This window comes from Triturus cristatus, chromosome 6 (assembly GCF_964204655.1).
Source record: "Triturus cristatus chromosome 6, aTriCri1.1, whole genome shotgun sequence".
NCBI lineage: Eukaryota > Metazoa > Chordata > Amphibia > Caudata > Salamandridae > Triturus > Triturus cristatus.
The window spans coordinates 1,543,859,925-1,543,880,506 of NC_140589.1; the positions used below are offsets into that span (position 1 = coordinate 1,543,859,925).

The following is a 20,582-nucleotide window of genomic DNA, read 5'->3' on the forward strand; positions in this document are numbered from 1 at the left end:
CTCCCACGTAAGGTGCACATTCCCTGTTGTTTCGACAATTGTTCAAAGGCATGCTCTTCTACATCAAAAGCACAGTGGAAATAAACAACAATATAACAGTTTTATTTCCTGCAAGGGTACAGGATAGACAAGAGGTCTACTCTGCAACCTGGGTGGAAGACACATTTGGCAGGTCTGACATAGAGCCAAGGCTGTTTTGTAAACATGAGCCATCAACATAAAAAACAAGATTGGAGATGTGTAGTGCATTGTCTTTAACACCTATGTGAGTGAGGCATTACAAGATGGGCAGTACCAGTAAGGCAATCACAAGGTTCACATTCCTTGGGACAAAGTAAAAGTGATGCGGGGTTTAAGAGAAGATGCCTGCCTGAGGGTGAGCCTGGCATTCAACAAGTATTGTGTTTTCATTTTTAGCAGAAGAGATACTACAGCATGTGGGATGGCTTATGTGAGATAGATAAATTTGATGCAGAGAGTACAAGCTTGTCAAGCGGGAGGCTGGCTGTGGCTTTCTCGGAGACTCAGTACCCATTTGTCACTAAAGCAAAGAACGCCTACTCTACTTAAAATGTATGTGAAAGTTCACGACTGTGTTTCTCAGAAGATGTGTCTGCCTGTATCATTCCTTTCTCTCAGTCACACTCACACAGACACAGTGTGTAGAACAGAAGAGTTCACAATCTGTTTTTTGGATGTAGTACAATTTCTGTACTCCTACAAGTCTACTACACTTCCATCTTTCTTTCCTCCTCCTCATCCACCCAAGAAGGAAGAGTGACTGCATATACTTCACCCCAGGCATGTGATTTCATATTACATCAAACACATTCAACAGGGCAGAGTGGATGGTAAGTTCTTTGTGGTCCTTGCTGAAGGCAAAAAGGACAGGGCAGTGAACAAATGCACCACTTTGCATTGGGCCATCCTATGAAGGAGTATCTGCTCACCTTAACAAATACTAAGACCCTCTGGCTGTTATTTATGCCCACTCAGCTGGGGCCAGGGCCTGTTTCTAGTACTCTCATTAGAGGCATTCTGGTGGCTGATATCTGACGGATGGACATGTGGTCATCCTTGCATACCTTTATTAAACATTACGAAATCACGGACTAAGTGTGCATTGATGGGTACTTTGCCAGGGCTGTGTTACATGACTCCTTGGTTAATTCACACGACTCAATCTTACCTGTCAGAAAAAATTATTGCTGTGGAACTCATTCAAAAGCTGCAGAATTTTCAAGACGATGTATCCATTACAAGAAAAAATTACTTATCTGGTGGACACTGAGTGGCTTATTTACAAGCCCATTGTCCCACCGGTGCGTCACCTATTTTGACACACTGGTAGCCCAGTGTGCCTGCCAACATTATCTGAAAGAGACTATTAGTTATAGATTCCTTACTTTAGGATTACCCCCAGGGATTTTTTCTTTAGCAGTACTCCTGCACATAGGTCAACTCCGCGTCCATTGTTGGCGTTGTGGTCGCCTGGATGACGGCGCAGTGCCTACTTAGATGCCACCCCTCTGCGCTGACGTCAGTTTTTTCTTTTTCTGCACCAGCCTAGCGCAGATCTGGAAGAGCTTGCCCCTTAGTCATTTTTTTGTCTAAACTTTTTTTTTACTTTTGTCGACCTCTTTTTTTGAGTCTTCGACTCCTGGTGCACGAGGGATGTCCCATCGGTGGACTGGCTTCAAGCCTTGTGACTCCTGTCACAAGCTGATGTCCGTGACGGACCTGCACCTCATGTGCCTCTGGTGCCTGGAACGTGACCATGACCCGAAGTCGTGCTCCGACTGTCGGGCCATGAATACGAAGTCTTTGTAGAGGCAGTCCCGAAAGATTTGGAGGGCCAGCAGTCGGCTCCGCGTTGCTCCCGGTCTCACTCGAGGGGAAAGTCTTGAGACCGGTCGCAGAGTCATCACACCTTGTCCAAGTCTTCGCACTCTTCAGGTAAGTCGAAACACAAGAACAAGGCGAAGAAGCAACATCGCTCTTCACATTCTCCCCATCGGTCAGCTGACGGACCAGGAAACTGGAGCGGTGTCGCTCTAAGACTCTGTCTCCGGTGCCTGATTCAGGGATTGGAGCCTCCCCTGCCCAGCTTTGCATCTTTGGGCACCCTGACTCCCCTGGCGCTTCTTTGGGACCTGTGGAGTTGGTTAGGGGCCCTGGGCCTTCAATGCCAGTGGCTCCGGCCCCGGCGGCAGAGGCCCCCGTGGACCTAGACCTGGATCCGAATCGATGCTGGTCAACCTTACTTGACCTTCCCCCAGCACCGATCCCTGGGACTACGCCCCCAGCCAGCGCCATCCCCATCCTCATCCCCGAGATGGAAACGGAGCTGGACCGATGTCGGCCAACATCGAATCTGACACCGGAGGGTACTTTTGTTCCCTTGTTCATCCCAGGTGTTCCCTATCGCCTTGAGGTTGGCGATGAGGACTGGGAGCGGTCGCTGGACCCTTTGGCAGACCAGCTGGACAAACTGGACTGCAGAGAGGAATTGTGTGATGCCAGCGGTCTGGACACCTCCACAGACCTTGGCATGCTTTCTCCCTCTACCGTGGCTACAGAGGAGGGAGCGTGCTATACAGTGGTGGTGCGTGGGGCAGCCAAGGCCTTGGGCCTGGTGCTCCCTACAGTGGCAGTCAGGACTAACCTCCTGACAGAGGTGCTTCAACCAATGGCAACTTCCTCTGAATCCCTCTTGCCCTTCATGAAGACCTCACGGATGTTCTTCTGGGCACTTGGTCCAAGCCCTGCACAGGGGCTCCTGTGGAACAGATGGTTGCCTGCCGCCACCACCCGGCTCCGCCTGATCCCATTTTCCTCACCCAACACCATTCCCCTGAGAGCTTGGTGGTCCAAGCTTCTTCTTCCAAGGGTGGATTCCCTTCTGCACCCCCGGTCAGGGAATCCAGGAACCTGCTTCATCTTGGTAAGAACATGTTCTCTTCCTCCAGCTTGGCACTGCGGTCCATGAATACTGCGAGCCTCTTGGGCCGTTGCACCCATACAGTCTGGGACACGGTTGTGCAGGTGCTGCCTCATGCCCGGAGGAGGCCGGGCCATTCTCCCCCAGGCAGTGGCAGATGGGAGAGATGCAGCCAAATTCACGATCAGATGTGGACTGGATAACACCGACTAACTAGGAAGAACAATTGCCAGGTTGAGGATGTCTTTGTTATCGGGGGATGTTCCAGCAACCTTGCTAGACATGCCCTTTGATGTCCGTCGCCTTTTTTTGACAAGGCAGACTCGGCGCTGGAGCGCTTTAAGGAGTCTCAGGCTACGGCCAGATCCTTGGGCCTCCCTGCGTCCTCCCGCTACGGAAACGGCACCCCACCACGTCTGACCCAGTCTAGCCACCAACTCATGCAAGCTGCCCATCCTCTGCGGGTCGTGTACGTGGGACCCAGCGACTCGGGTCTGGGAACCAGCGGGTGGGACAGTCCACCCTTCCCCCCCCACAAGAGCCTCAAACCCTCCTAGTCTGACCTTTCATGATCATCAGTGGCCAGTGGGTGGCAGGATTTGCAATCAGCCCCCCACCCCACTGGCAATCCATCACGTCAGACAGGTGGGTTTTGCAGATAGTCCGAAGGGGCTACTCTCTCCCCTTCGAAACCATCCCTCCCTACATGCCACCGTCTTTCGATCGCATGTTGGAGGATCATTTGGCACTTCTCCGCAAGGAAGTTTCAGCTCTCTTGGCCAAGGGAGCTATCGAGAGGGTCCCTGCGCCAGAAGTAGGTCATGGTTGCTATTCCTCCTACTTTCTGGTGCCCAAGAAGGACAAAGGTCTGCGTCCTATCCTGGACCTCAGGGCCCTCAACTGCTTCCTCCAGAAGGAGAAGTTCAAAATGCTGAACGTGGCTTTCTATCTGCCCTTGACCCTGAAGACTGAATGGTGGCGTTGGATTTGCACAACGCCTATTTTCACATTCCCGTCCTGCCAGCCCACAGAAGTTACCTATGGTTCATGGTAGTCCACGAACATTTTCATTTCACCGTGCTCCCCTTCAGCCTTACCAGCGCCCCTCGGGTGTTCATGAAAGTGATGGCGGTGGTCGCAGCTCACCTGCACAGATCAGGGGTACCAGTCTTCCCCTATCTTAACAACTGGCTGTTGAAGGCGGGCTCGCCCCAGGCTGTCTTCTCCCACCTTCAGACTACGGCAGACCTCCTGCATTCGTTGGGGTTCACTATCAACATGCCAAAGTCACACCTGACTCCCTCTCAGTCACTCCTTTTCATCAGGGCTGTTCTGCACACAGTGCAGTTTCGTGCCTATTCTCCCGAACAGCAAGTCCAGGATATTCGGGCTATGATACCGATGTTTCAGCCGTCTCCCGGATATCAGTGAGGATGACCTTGAGGTTGCTGGGCCTCATGGCTTCCTGCATCCTGTTGGTGGATCAGGCCAGATGGCATATGCGGGCTCTGCAGTGGGACCTGAAGTTCCAGTGGGTGCAGCATCAGGGGAACCTTTCTGACTCCATCCAGATCTCAGAGGGAACTTCGCAACAACTGCAGTGGTGGCTAACGAACCAGGACTGGGTCAGAGGCAGATTCCTCTCCCTTCCCCAAACAGACCTCAAGGTGGTGACCGATGCATCACTCCTGGGAAGGGGTGGCCACCTGGGAGAGGCGGAGATCTGAGGAGTCTGGTCTCCGGCGGAGTCCAAACTCCATATCAACCTGTTAAAGCTCCAGGTGAGCTGCTTGGCACTGAAGGCATTCCTTCCCTCCCTGAAGGGGAAGGCAGTGCAGGTGTTCACAGACTACACCACCGCCATGTGGTGCTGCAACAAACAGGGCGTGGTGGGGTCGTGGATCCTTTGTCAAATGGTTCAACACCTGGCAGGTTCCATAAACGCCAGGGTGGACGAACTCAGCCATTGGTGCCTGGTGGATCACAAATGGCATCTTCACTTGGAGGTGGTGCAAGGTCTCTTTCAGTAGTGGAGAGAGGCTTGGTTAGATCTGTTCACCACCAAAGAGAACACGCAATGTCAGCAGTTTTGCACATTGGAATTTCCAAGGAGGAACTCGGTCTGCGAGACTTTTCGTCGCGAGTGGAGTTGTGGCCTGCTGTACGCCTTTCCGCCTGTACCACTTCTGCACCGAGTGCTGAAGAAGATCAAGCGCGACCGGGCCCAAGTCATTCTTGTGGCACCGGACTGGGCACGAAGAGTCTGGTACCCCGAGCTTCTAAGCATGGCCATCGATCCTCTCATCAGACTGACCGTTCGGGAGGATCTTCTGTCGCTGCAGCAGGGGACGGTCCTCCACCCGAACCTGTCCAGTATTCACCTCGTTGTGTGGAGATTGACCGGCGACAGTTTACAGCTTTTGACCTTCCTCCCGACGTCTGTAATGGCATCTTAGCAGCAAGGCGTCCCTCCACTAAGACTGTATACGCCTGTTGATGGAACAAGTTTGTGGCATGGTGCACAGCAAAGGCTGTGGATTTCCTTTCTGCCCCTCTTTCTGAGGTCCTTTTGTTCCTTCTTTCTTAGGCCCAGCAAGGCTCTGCTCTGGACACTCTCAAAGACTACCTGGCAGCCATCTCTACCTTTCTTCGCCTACCAGATGAGCCCTCTTTGTTCAAGTCCCCTATTGTAAGTAGGTTCTATAAAGGCATTATTAATCTCTTTCCTCCATCTCCTTTCATAATGCCTCAGTGGGACTTAAACCTTTTTTGACTTATTTTATGTGCGCTCCCTTTGAGCCTCTTCACATCTGTCCTCTTAGGCTTCTTATCTTGAAAACTGCTTTTCTTGTTGCCATCACCTCTGCTCACAGAGTGAGTGAGTTTCAAGCTCTTTCTTCTAAGCCTCCTTTCCTCTGGGTGCATCCCGACAAAGTGGTGCTTCGAACGAGACCCTCGTTCCTCCCTAAAGTTTTCACATCGGACAGACCATCCCTCTGCCCACCTTTTTCCTGCCACCGCACCCTTCCAAGGAGGAGGAAAGACTCCACTGTCTGGACCCCAAACGTGCGATGTCTTTCTACCTTGAGCGCAAGAAAGATTTCCGGGTGGATGATCAACTCTTTGTTGGCTATGTGGGTGCCAATATGGGTAGGGCTGTACAAAAGCGTACCATCTCTAGATGGGTCATCCTTTGCATAAAGATTTGTTAAGCTTCAGCTAAAAAGGAACCTCCAGTGGGGCGGTGAGCTCATTCCACTAAAGCTACGGCAGCAACTACTGCTTTGTCACATCGAGTTCTACTCATTGACATCTGCCAGGCAGCCACATGGGCTTCTATGCACACGTTCACCAGATACTACTGTCTGGATAGTTAAGTCCGGCGGGATGGCTACTTTGCCCGTTCTGTCCTCCAGGACTTTCTGGTGTGAACTCGGTTCGCAGTCCCTCCTCCGGGGTTGGTATATCTAGGGTATCCATCGTAAGGTAAATAATCTATTACTAATAGTCTCTTTCTGATGAACAAGTTAGTTACCTTAGGTAATTATGTATCTGTAAGAGACATATATTAGTTATAGATTCCTTACCACCCCACCCATCCTTCCCGCTCTGCGAACTGACTTCTAGGGATTGGGACTCCCTTGCATGGCCCTGGTGTGGCGCACCAATGGTCAGTGTCTTTCATGGCTCTGTGCGTCTGGCGTGGAAAGTCGTGTTAGAACTGACGTCAGCATGCAGGCGCAGCATCTAAGTAGGCACCACGGCATCATCCCGGTGACCACAACGCCGACGCCAGACACGGAGTCCATCGACGCCACCTACCGATACGCAGAGGTACTGCTAAAGAAAATTCTCCGGATCCAGTCTGACCTGGGGGTAATCCTAAGGTAAGGAATCTATAACTAATATATGTCTCTTACAGATACATCATTACTGAAGGTAAGTTACTTGTTCTACAAGGCTACATAAAGCCGTCCTGCATGGCTTTTCATGACCCTGTAAATATGGCCCCCTTTCACACACTACTCTGCGTGAAAGGAGCGTTCCATTGGTGTTGCTGTGGGTGTTCCCACACAACATTCATGGAACCTGACACATTCCCAGATTTGCAAGGTTAAGGGAGGCGTAACGAGGAGAAATACCTCTATTTCTTCTCGTTTTTCCTTTTTCTATGTGTGCTTCATTCTGAACAATCACCCCTACAACGCAGACACCCTTGCAACTTAGTGCAAGGGTGCTTGTGATGGTGCATGGCAGCCCATTGAGCGCCGGCGCAGGGGAATAGGATAGGAATGTGCGGTATTTTTTCTTTTGATGCACGGGAGCACAGCAGGAAGGCTTGCTGCACTACTGTGCTTAAAATTATTGTAAATGAGGCACCCAATCTTTCTGCAGATTCCTCACCACCCTCCCTTCACCCTTAAGAAGTTATTATTGTGCTTAATAATAACCCAAGATATACATGTATGTTCTGTGCTGTAACCACCAGAAATACCTTTACTCGTGGTAAGTACATTTTCTTCAAGTATATTTCTAGAACATTGACCCCATGTTCGTGAATGTGGCTCACACGTTCCGTTTCTCTTTGAAACAACTCAAGAAAAAAACTTAACCCACACAGTTAATGTTTGCTTATAAAACACCGTTTGTAACCGTAAAAAGCAGAAAGCTATTTATCCAATTCCTTTCATAAAAAGAGGTGTTTTCTAGCCCAATATATACATGCTTTATTTTAATCTGTCTCCTTTAGCTTTGCCAAAAATGGCATTCATGGAACCAAAGAAGAATAAAAAAGCTCTCAGCCCTGTGAGGAAAATGGCAAGTAAGTATCGAAAAAGACTAATGATTCTTAATCAGATCCTGTGTTGTCGTTTTCTTTCTTTTAATCTCATGGCTATAATAACTGATTTATATGTCCATGTACATGTTGCTTCAAATTAAGAAATCAGAGTTCGAGGCAGTTTTAAATCGGACAATCTAGATTTTACCCAAGTGCAAAATGACATTAAAAAAATAATGCAAACAAACATGATGATACTGTGGCTGTTTCTTTCAGTGTAGATCGGATCTCCAGTGTAACGTTAGAGACAGTATAGCTGGAAGGAACTCTTCGTTGTAAATCCACAATGGATTCAAAATGGCGGCGGAGAACACACGGCACAAGCAGAAAATGTGCCTCGCGCTCAGTCACATTGGTTATTGCAATGCCATAACACTGCCACACTCTCAAAGGCATTTGGGTGAAGAACAGTAAAACTGGACAATATTTGCTTCAAAGAAAGACAAAGTGGATTCTCTTGATGGTGATTTACAGGGATCCCTATATTCTTATTCTTAGATCGCTCTACTTTAAAAAACAATAGGGAATCAAGGGCAGTAATGGTGTTCTTCTCACATATAGCTTCAGCCAAACCTAAGGTGAAAAATCACAATATCTCAAAGTCTGGTACTTCCAGTGGTACTAGGTTGGCTCAAGTGTAATATGATGAATTCTAGTTGGCCTCTGAAAGGGCTGCCTACTCTTCAGTCAGTACGTCTTCACACCGCCTTCCAGAACGATTGGATTATCAAGCTGCCACATCAAATGTGTAGCATCATTCCCACCTCGGTTTCACATCTCCAACATTGATCAAAACATTTTGGATACATACAATGCTATCTATACAGAGTGAGATACCATCTCATCCACATGTTATATGCATTTTCCCTTTGGTGTCAATTTCCAAAGCTTTTGGACATTGTGCACCCCGCAATGCTTGTCTGGGATCTCTCTTACTAGCTCCATTTCCCACTCTGTTTGATATTTTTATCTTTTGGGCAAGCCACTTTAGAAATTCAGAATAGTGTATAGTGTTGACACCAAACAGATTAGAAATGTTCAGATGTCGTGAACTGCCTAGTGGATGCTAACTTGTTGTGGACTGGAGTGCCTAATGCTTTAAATGAGCATATGAGAGTCTGTCTTGTTATACCATTTTACATTTAAGCTTGTAATCTAGAAATCATTTATATATTACCTTTCATGAATAGATCTTCGGGAGGAAGGCATTCTCCTGCTTTCCATCTCCTATTTGATTTCCCATCCAGTTCCAGGGTGTTGAGTGGGTTTAAATGCAGAGGTACATATGGTGAGTGAAAGGTGGTCAGGTTTACCTTTTGTGCTATTTCGTCCCAAATTTCAAGTGCTGTTCTTGTTATGTCTGATATGTAAAGAATCTGGGGTCTGAATTCATCGGGTAGCCAGCGGGTATCCCCAACAGTCTGTTGTCTAATGTTCTCTCCTAATAGGGCAAATGTTTCTCCATTTAGTAGCAAAACCATGCTGTGGGTTGCATAATAAAATGTGAGTGTGTTTGGATACTCCAGGCCTCTATGCTCCTTAGGGACCATGAGTATCTTTGTTGGCTATTAGTACCCCACTCTTGACCCAGTCAATGGGCCATAATATGGTTGTTGGTACTGCAATACTGCTGTGGTTGCTGCTTGTGCTTCATATAGAATGTATCTTCTTTATGAAGGTTTTTTCCTCAAGAAAAATTACATCTGGGTTCACCTGTATCAAGTACCTCCACACATTGCTTCTTTTATTAGGCAAGTTAAGGTCCCTAACATTAAATGAGATGATTGTGAATGTTCAAGAGTCCACATTACTAAGCACGAGATAATCAACCAGTTTTCAGTGTGTGTACAGATAATCACTGGGCCAGGATCCATTTGAATTAAACTTTGCAAAAAAATAATAATTAAATAACAGCAGTAATACACAAGCTTGGAGGTGGAGTCCCCTTATGCCTCAAAGCTCCAAGTCTAACTGCTGACTTACAACATGTTTCCCATGGAGCTTTCGAAGCATATAAACTGTCCCCTAAAAGCATTCCACAAAACCTCCAGATTGGGAACCTTTCCGCATCCCTCCCCCTAGCCCCCAATCCTCCAAAACTACAATGTTTTTATGTATGAACATCCTTTACTATTTTGTAAGAGAACGTTATGATCTGAGTCATTATATATGCCCTTCCATTACATTTTAGAATCATTATGGTGTTGGTTATTGTTCATTGTCTAAATGTTTTATATTTTTCAGCAACAGTTGCATTCTTAGTTTTTCCAATGAATACTGCCTTAGTTGAAGGTAATTTCCGTGTCTGTATGAGCTCTTTGCCCTTTTTGGCTTATCTGTCTTCGAAGTCATGAGGGTTGAGTCTGCCATACTTGATCAGAGGAACCCTCCTGGGAGGAGCTCTAGCTATCCGCATCAGATAGTTCCTCTTCCCCAAGGTTTGAGAAGGTTCATTATTTCTGCCATTGTCATAGTTAATGTTTCCTGATTGTTTGATTCATATGTACTTAATTAGCATGCTGGTCAGTTCCTGTGTTACTTCTTAGAAGTCTCTTCGGTACTGTAGAGTAGAGTAGATGTTATCATGTCTTGGAAAAGAGAGACATCACTTGACAGAATCCTTTCTTTCATTGGGGAACTTGCTAGGTTCACTACTAGGAGCCCTATTATGATGTCGGTTGGAAAGCCTCCGACCACAGGTTGAACGTTCTGGGATCGACATTTAAGGTTTAGCGGTCCGACTAACTTATTACAATGAAGGCGGTTGGAGTGTGAACCGGCTGGTCATTCCGGCTGACTACTAACGGGCTCAATGAGCCCGTCGGCCAGTCGGACCGCAACGTAATCCCTTAAGGACAGCGTTTCCACTGTCGGGATTACGAAGTCGGTTTCTGATTGGCTTTTCATGTCAGGCTTTCCGACACGAAAAGCCTGTCGGAAAGTGACTTCAGGGGCCTCTAGCTGGGCCCCCATGCCTCCGTGGCCTCCGGTTAGGGGCATCCTGTTAATGTCTGCACTGTGTAGCAAGCAGTCTATGGGAGCTTGTGCTGCACCAAAGTTCGGTCGGCCCGAGACCGCGACGATGTCAGTTGGAGGCAACTTAATGTCTGATTTGATGTTTGTTATTTTCTCTTACAGTTCAATTCATATTGCAGACATGTTTCTTTGATCAACTTGTCTATATCTGTTTTGAATTTGTGAGATACAAGACACGCTTTTTCAAGTCCTCTTTTGTTAGGGTGCCTGTTATTTTTGTTGCCAGCTTCAGACTCAACTTTTGGGCTTGGCTCTGTATTGTAACAAAGGTATTCTGTAATATTTCACTACACGGCCCTCTTTTGCTGTTCGGACATGAGTAAGACGTGCTGTTTGATCTTCTTTGAATCGATGTTGTAGGGCAAATTTTACTATGCTGTGGTTTTCAATGTCATTTAATACTGTGATTTACGGTTTTGCAATTTGTCTCTAAAAGAGAGCTCTTGCTATTATCCAGGGCCAGCATTCTGCCTAATAGCTATGTGAATTTTCAGTATAAAGGGTCAATATATCTTTAATTCTTTAAAGCTATAATTTTGATGCCAAAAGCTGCCCATTAATTGAGGAGGAGCCTCAGTCAAATGTTTAGGCTTTTATTTGTCTGTAATACAGCAACACTTTGCTTCGATTGTAGGCATGGGAAGGTAGATGGGCTAAGAGTTCTGCAAGTCTTAATTTAAGCCTAACATTTGCTAACTTATCAATCAATTAAGGGATTTGTAAAGTGCTACAAATCACCCACGAGGGTCTTGAGTCCCTGGAGATGCTAGTTGGTTCATGGTGATTTGTTCAATCGAACAGCCAAGTCTTGAGTCATTTCCTGAATTGAAGAGGCAGTCCTGAGGTGTAGGGGAAGGTCTTTCCAAACTTTGGCCGTCAGGTGTGAGAAGACGCATCCTCCACTGTTGCTTTGGTGATTCCGGGGGTGTCTGCGAGGAAGAGGGAGGCGGATCGTGGGTGTCTGGTCAGTTGATGAAAGTTCATGCGTTTGTTGATGTATGCTGGTCCTTCGTTGTGCAGGGCTTTGCATGCGTGGGTCAACACCTTGAACTGGCATCTCTACTGGATCAGCAGCAAGAGTAGCTTCTTGAGGTGGGGTGTGATGTGAGTTCGCCTGGGGAGGTCGAGGATGAGTCTAGCTGCTGAGTTCTGTATTGTCTGTAGTAACGTCAGGAGGTGTGCGGTGATTCCTACACAGAGTGTATTCCCTTAGTCCAGCTTGCTGGTGATGAGGGCCTGCATGACGCTCCTTTTGGTGTTGACTGGGAGCCACGTGAAGATCTTGCGAAGAATGCGTAGTGTGTGGAAGCAGGCAGATGAGACTGCGTTGAGCTGGTTTTCATAGAGAGCTTGCTGTCCAAGATGATCGGCACAATGCGGGTGTGATTTTATTACACCTCAATCTCAATTACATATGTTGTTTACAAATGTCAGATTTAATTCTTTCTTCTTTTAAGGTCTCTTAATATCAGGCAATGTAAAGAAACATTGATGTATTTGCAACTGCTTCAAAGTAAGCAAGTATGTGCTACAGTGTACAGATGTATTTCTTCCATGGTTAAAGCCAGGAAAAAAGTGGGGGAATGAATGACCTTTCTACAACACATAGTCTATTTTCATCAATAAGGACTATCCGTTCTATGAACTGTCTGATTAGGGGGGCTGGTCTAAAGGGGCTTTTACAATATTTGTATTCAGTTAGCTGGCAGAGACATGCTTAATCTTCCTTCTAGTTTAACGCTAATGTTGAATTATTACGAGGTTATGAAACTGATGTTAGGGATGTGTTTGTTTCTATGAATGGATTAATGAACACATTTTGAGACATTTTATTGTTGATTTTGACAACAACAAAAAATCTGCTTGTTTACACAGTCTGCTATAGGGATTAATCCCCTTTTAACTAGTTTTTAAATGGACGTATGGTTTTATAGTTTGTCTTTTAACGGAATAAAGCTTATTTGATGATGATGATGATGTTAATTTCTCATAAATAAACACACATTGCATATGTGCTGCATTGCACAACACACATCCACTGCGTGGGATACTTCCATGTTTGTCTAGGCATATGAACTTGCACTGGAAGGGTATGCTTCCAGTATAAATACTATGCGAGAGAGCACGCACAGAACTCTATACCATAGTGCAAGGCTCTTCAGTGTGCAAGGCAGCCTGTTTGTGCTCCAGTGCAGGGGATCACAACACCAGTAGTAAGCAACTGATGGATTGATTCCAATATTTTATTTAATAGAACTAGCAAAGCATATATTACATTCTGTTTCTCCCAATGAGGCCATATTTTTTTGATCAATGGAGGCCTTTCCTGAGGCTGCATCCTTATTTACCAGTGGCCCACTCTCACCAAAGTGGTTACTAGCATCTTGCATTAAGGAGTGCCAAGCAGTTATGAAAGAGAAAGTCTTCTCTGTTTGAGTGGAGAGTCTGCTTCCTCTGTTAAATGTTTAGTTTCTGACCCCAATATGGTGCTTGAGGTCACTTTTGTGTCCCATAATCTGAGTTTCCCAGAAAGCATAGAGCATAATGGCATGTCTAGTTAATCTTTTGTGTTAGAGTTCCTTACTATATTTTCCCAAATCGATTTGTCAGTTAGTATGTTAAAACTGACATGCTGATTTTCCTAGCCAATGGTTTCTAATGCTGCTGCATGATTATTGTTTGGGCTACCAATAGGTTGGAATGCTGTTTCTTGAGTCAGTGAATCCAGTAGAGGAGGCATCTTGGCTTTTTGACGGGGATTACAAGGTGAATTACAACCATGATACGCACATAGGCCCGCCTTATAAGGGTGTACCTCTACCTGGACCATTTGTTCATATATTGTGTGGATAATGCGATAGAGATGTTTACCGCTGTTTATCTCCTGAATCCCAGCTTTTTGTTCTAGTAACGCATAGTTGCTTTTGCAATTCTGTTGTAACTTGCCCTTTAATGAGAGATTCTTTCTGGGAATGTTAGGTACATCAGCAGCAGAATGTGGGGACCTCAGATGGAGTGTGTCAGTTTCGGGGTCTGCTGCTGGTGCGGTCTGATCTGGTGGGTGTAAATAAACCTTATCTTGGAAATGAACAGATGAGAGCCTTGTTTTATTAAATTCTTTGTAACCTTATTTCACTGGACTTAAAGTTTTTATCCAAGGCTCCAATAATGGAGATTTCGTATCTGCTTCTTGAAACAAAGTCTTCTTTATGTCATGGCTCACAATTGGACTAAGCTTTGTCACATTACCCCTTTCATTGTACGTTACATTCTGATTTTATCATTGGATACACAAAGTTTGTTGTGGAGCATTTCCTTCGCAGTGGCTTGTTTCAGCTTGAATGTGTTAAGGGGAAATTCACTGGTGGCTAATTATGGTGCTCTCTTTGTCTGCCTGATGATCACTAGGGCCTTGACACCAGGTGAGGAGACTAATTAAATGATGATCCTAGATGCCTTCCTCAGATATAGCGACATTAGTTTTTTGCATGCTCCAACATGATGGGGTATATGATGCATCAATTATAGCCACAGGTGAGGAGACCTCATAAAATCTCCAATAATTTCTTGCCTTTGGGCTTTCCCAGCTGATCTCTAAACCTTTGTGACTTGAGGCAGTGTGTAATTGTTAACAATCTTCGCTTCGTTGCACATCATCTTTGTGTTACTTACCTCTTTCCTCCTCGCTATCCTTGATCTTTGAATCCTAATAGGGCTCTTACTTGTCTGAGCAGCATCGCTCTGTCCGGTAGTGCAGGCATTGGTTTGGGATAAATTAATTACTGGCAAGCCTGAAATTGCATCAGATGTTATTGGTTTATGTTTTATTTTTTTATGTTTATTTTATTAATAGCAAACAAATCACATACACGATAAAAAGATGAGGGCCATATCATTCACATTAGCATTTAAGCAGATTGAATAATCTATTTCTCAGAAGGTCCCACATCTTTAGAGTACAACAGAAAAGAACAAGAAGAAAACAAAAGCAGATGGCACTCCACGATATCAGAAAAAACAGCAGCAGTTGGAAACAGGAACCAAAGGACAGTCCAATTTAGCTATCCATGAGCAAGTCATATTTGGGCCCCCTTGGGTAATCCCGCCATTCGTATGATGTCAGGGCCCAGCAGGGACACCTCACTGCTTTGGCAGAATTAGTGTTTGAGACCATTCCAGCTTTTGATTATTTAGGCACTCAATGACTGCTGTGCCTGGCCCGTTTACGATATGCAACAGGTGAAGGCATTTACTGGGAGGTGTGCATATTTGACTTGTCTCGCCTGGTACAGCTTAGGGACCCTTCGTATGGCGTAGGTACACTTAGGTCCTCTATAGATTTTAAGTAGTCCAGCAGGGGTTTCCAGATGTCTCTAGGGCGGGATCTGGGTGGCATTAGGTCTCAGTAATGCGATAGTTGATCATGGCAGTAAGCCAAATCCATGAGCCAGTCCTTCTCCTTGGGTGTTCGTCGACTGCCCCATACCATAGCCACTATATGTTTTGCTAAGAGCATAAGCATGGCCACTAATCTGCATGATGCAGGTGGCACCTCTTTAACGTACCCCAGGAGGCCAAGCAGTGGTGTGCTTTCAAGCCGCATCCCCAACATGGCCTGAGTAGCTGTAAACACTGCAGTCCAATATTTCGCAACCTCGAGGCAGGCCCATGCCAGGTGAAGAAAGTCCGCACCTGGGGCCCCACATCTGGGCCTGCTCTCGGTGTTTGTTAGCCCAAATCTGTGAAGTTGCTGCGGGGTGCGGTGTAGGTGGTGTAAAAAGTTGAAATGTATCAGTCTATGTCGATAGTTTGGGGACAGCCTGTCTAGTTGCCCACAGCGGAAATTCCAGTGTGCCTCCGTGAACTCTGGGCCTAGGTCTATTTCTCATTGGAACCCCGGAGCAGTGTTATTTTTGGCATGCGCTGCTGCACTCCGGAGTACAGTTGAGTTATTAGTTTTTGAGCTGAAGGTGTGTTCAGGAGTTGCTCTAGTATGGACAGTGTCGATGGTGACGCTGGAAACGCAGGTTTCGTTCGCAGCATGTGGCTCTAAGTTGGTAATAAAGAAGTGTGTCTACAGCCCTTGTCTGGTGTGATCTGCCGCTTGGAGCGCCGGGACGAACTCACCATCTGGGTACAAGTCTGTGAACCTGTGGAGCTTAAGCAACTGTGCCCTTCTTTGCGCGCTGGCCTCCCAGAGGAGGGGCATCATTGGCTTATCACGAAGTGGTATAGATGGGGCATATAATTGTGGGGTTTCCACCCTCTTTCTTATTCCCTCCCAAGCCTAACGTATACTTTTCACTGTGTTTATCTCTCCTCGTGGAGCCTTGTATGAAGCATAGAGTGCAGTGTTGAGAGGTAAGGGGGCTGCAAAATCCAGCTCAATCGCCACATGTGGTTGATATGGGGTAGGGTGTATCCATAAGTGTAAAAATTGAGCTTATGTGCATAGAGCATATAGTTCCAGACCAGGTGCACCCAGCCTGCCTTGTGCCAGGGGCAACGTAATTACTTCCCAAGAGATACGGGTTGTTTTCTGGCCAAGGTCAGGGATATTAGGTTGGACCGTAATCTCCGGAAAAAAAAACACGCATGATCGGCATCGGATGTTTTGGAGTTATAGGTTTATGTTTCATCGCGCTTATACCCAGATCAGACGATCTTCCAGGTCCTTCGCTGTACCAGAGACTCACTGTAGTTTAGAGTAGCTGTTGGTGGCAGGTTTCCCGACTGAGAGTGACCAAACCAGCCGCAAGCAACTGTGGACTACCCTAATAATCTCAACTACACCCTGTGCCTCCCAGACCCAAAACCACTGAGCCGTCACCCATACCCCGCCCACCCAAACCCCTGTAGACTTAACTTCAGACTTACCTGCTGGCTCTATAATACAGGGGGGAGAGCAGGGTCACGAGCCTAGGTCACCATGTGTGAAGAGGACCTGGGGCAAAATGTAACCCCCACTAAAGTGGTAACCAACAGGTTTCAGCCTGTTCGCCCAACTGCTTTTGCACTTTAGCAGGCTCTGACAGGCTATTAGCGTGATAGCTTAACCGGTTTCTTCACTGCAAATACTGCAAGTGTTTGAAGAGTTAGAGTCCGACCCATGACCTAGAGTACTAAAGTAATGCAGCAAGTCAGTTCAGAAGACAGAGGTCAGGGTGTCATAGGTACAACAGTGATTGGATTGACAAAAGGACCATAGGAACACATAACTACACTGTTACCTTAACTTCAAAGTGCTACCCGGTTAAAATTCCTTTTGCACCAGTCCATTGATGCATCCATTGCTGTCACTTAAAAAAAGGAAATAAGGCATGGCGGAGGAATGAAAAGGAGCAATATGGGGGGAAACCATTTTAAAATGTAAAGTTTGGTGGGTGAAATGATGTAGGCAGCAACATGAAGGTAGGAAAAAGAGCCAATCCCAACTTTGGCTCCATGACCTTAGAATAGACCTTGTGGGGAAGGAGTCTTGCTGTTTTTAGACCTTGCTGCAACTTTTGATACTATGAACCATACAACCTGTCTGCATTAAATATAGCATCCATCACCTGTTAAATTCGGAAGGGATTCATTCTGATTCCAGTGTTTCCTATCATTTATCTGTTACCATCAGCGATGATTCAAGACAACATTCCACCAACTGATTTGCTATGGACAGCTGGATAGCTCATAATAAATGGACCGAACACAGTTAAATAGATAGGAATTAAAATGGTAGAAAGAACAAATCTCAGTTGTCCAGCTAAGTTATGGTTGTTGCCCACAGTAGTTCCATACCTGGCTCCAAGGCAGTTGGTTAACACTCTGGAAACCTATACTGACTCAGAACTTAAACCTGTCTGGCATATTGGCAATATCACTAAGTAAGGATTCTTTTATCTGAAACATTTGAGAAGGATAGTCCCAATTTTTGTGCATTTATACATTGGGACTGTTGAGAATTGACTATACAAATAGCATCTATCTTGGCCCACCAGAATTTCTACTACAATACATTTTGTATCAGTAGAAAGGTTAACTGGAGAAATCGATTTGCATTGTGCGCAGAGCGGTTAACAGATTGAGGGTAGATTTAGAGTTTGGTGGGCGGGTTTCTCAATCTCAACTGTGATGGATATCTAATCCCCCTTATTACAAGTCATTGCATCCTATAGCACCTCTAATAAGTCAGACTAGATTTGTCACATTTGTGAGAGAGTTCACTTAGTGGAGGAAGATTCCCTGTGCATTCTTAGTTCTTGCCACATTAAGTGCTTCTTTATTATGTGTCAATTTCAGTTCCTAAGGAGCTCAGTTAGAGTCAGGTGGAACAGGAGTGATAGACTAAATCTGCGGGGCAGTGCTCCGCCGGCTCATTTTTCGCCCACCACATTTCGAGATGGTGGAATTGCTACATTTCAAATGATAGAGCCTCGCCTGTCTCAAACGTTGAGAACCTCAAACTAGCAGCCACATGAGCTCTAGTCAATATTATTATTACATTTCTCCTGAAGCATAATATAAGGATCCCTCAAAACAGTTTTGTACGGGAGAGATGATGTGGGTTATAGCATTCATATTTAAACAGAGAGCATGAGACCAAGATGGCATCTTCACAGAATGGCATTTTTGTATGGACTTCAACCTAATATTCAAATATTGATGTGTTTTGAGGCTTTGGAAAGGAGTGTCTGAGATCAAGGTCTATTCTAAGACAATGGAGTAGTTGTAAATAACAAAGTAGCTCATAACCTCAAATAAATGACCATTTATTGATCAATTTTGTTGCTGAACATGGACTGTAAAATATACAACAAAATACTGCTTGCATGAAGCGAGGATGAGCTTTAGTAGTAATTGAATGGTATGTCGGGTTTAGGGTTTTCATACCAATCTTGAGGCGTTTGGACGGTACCCGGCTTTGGTTCTTGTAAGCCCTGGTTTGTCCGAGATAGGGGCGACCTATCCACGATAGGACACGGTGCTACCGGCAATGAACGCCTAAGCAGCCAGTGCCCTCCAGAAGGAGTCCCAAGAGGAAAACCACAGAGGGAAAAAACCTCTGATGATTATGAGACTCCAGGAATGAAGGAGAAGACAAGAAGCCAGAAAACACTGGAAGACCAGGAGCCCAAAAGGAACCAGGAGGAAACTGTAAGTCAAGCTGGAGCAGAAGTTGCAAGTTAACCAGGAATGCCAACGGAAGGAAGGGATCACCACAACAAGAGTCAAGTAGCCAACAGGAGCGAGGACACACCAGCATGAACAAGGAGTGTTGCAACGCAAGGAAGGAAAGGTTCTGACCCCTTATATACATAAAAACAGGAAGTGACATACAGGAACAGGAAGTGACAAAACAGGAAGAGAGATGTCGCCATCTTGGATAGGGAAAAGAGTGAAGTGCATTACAGAAAGATCACCATGTTAGGAAGGTAAGTAACCCCCCCTTATTGCCTTGAATCCAGTGGCAAAAGCTTCAGCACTCTGTCATTATCTCCTTCTGTTTGCTTTGTTCGCCCTAAGTTGACAGGGTATGCTCAGACATGGGTCCATTGCTCACTTTGCCACTGGATTCAAGCTAGCCTGGCTGATGAAGGGTGTTACCCAGAAACTGGTCCCAGGATACTTGTTTCCGGTTCAGGGAAGACCTGGCTTGGCAGTTCAGGCTGCACTGTTCCCGTGAGGCACAGGGTCAAGGCTGGTTTGTATATAGCTGGATCTGAACTGAGGTGGCAAAGTGAGCTAAAGAATGATGATTGATTCATCCCAGATCTGTGAGTGGGGGTGAGTGTCTGAAAAGTTTCAGCACTCTGTCCATCATCTCCTTGTGTTTGCTTCGAAGAAGTTAAGGCGGTTATACTTGATCATCTCGGCCTAGACGCTGTGACCTAACGGTTACGCTTTCGCAAAGAGAGGGGGTCTCCCGGGGACACAGTAAAAACCCTTTACTTTAAGCTGAAGATAGCCGCTGATAAATGGCTCAAGCCGGAGGCAAACACTAAAGAACAAGTTATGAATGCCATATACTTGGAACAATTCATTGAGGTGTTGCCATACCCCACCCAACGCTGGCTTCATCAACATAACAACCTAAGCCCCGAACAGGCTGTCGAGATGGCCGCTTCCTTCTCTAGGGCCCAGGCCAGAGGATCCTCTTGGGAGACGGAAAAACACACAAGACCCCTGCCTGCTCCTCGGAAACCGCTTCGCCCTAATAAAGAACCCGACCGAGTAAGACAACCCAGATATGAGATCCCCATAAACCGAGGAGCCCAGTGTTTCGAGTGTGGGGATTGGGGACACATCTCACGTACGTGTCCGAAAAAACGGACGGAAGAGCCGATGGACATCAGCTATGTACCCCTGTTGTACACCGAGGAAATGGGGACTTGTTTCTATGTAAGTCTGTGCGTAAATCACAAACCAGTTACCGCCCTCCTTGATTCCGGGTGCAGACAGTCCGTAGTCAGGGGAGACTTGGTTCAACCAGGACAGGTGTGTCATGGGAAACGGGTGTTTATACTGTGTGTTCATGGGGATGTAAAAGCATATCCCTCTGCAGACTTGCCCCTTCAATGCCCGTACGGGCCAGTCATCAGAGTGACTGTTGAGGTTCTACCGACGCCTCCCGAGGAGCTTATCCTGGGTACAGATAACCCCCGGTTCCTTTCCCTGTTATGGACAAATGTCGGAGGCCTATCTCCTGAGGTTCCTAAAGCGACCAAAACATTCCCCAGAGCTCTCTTAACCCAAGAGCCATGGGAGGGGGACAAAAGT

General features: G+C 46.2%; 1 protein-coding gene across 1 annotated transcript in view; it reads left to right on the forward strand.

The window, feature by feature from the left end:
- LOC146821647 (uncharacterized) overlaps window positions 1-20,582 on the forward strand; it is a 1,582,729-nt gene that overhangs the window by 1,106,681 nt on the left and 455,466 nt on the right. The window contains exon 25 of the mRNA XM_085609888.1: window positions 7,692-7,763. Within this exon, the coding sequence (XP_085466014.1) occupies window positions 7,692-7,763 (72 nt within the window). The remainder of the gene's footprint in view (window positions 1-7,691; window positions 7,764-20,582) is intronic.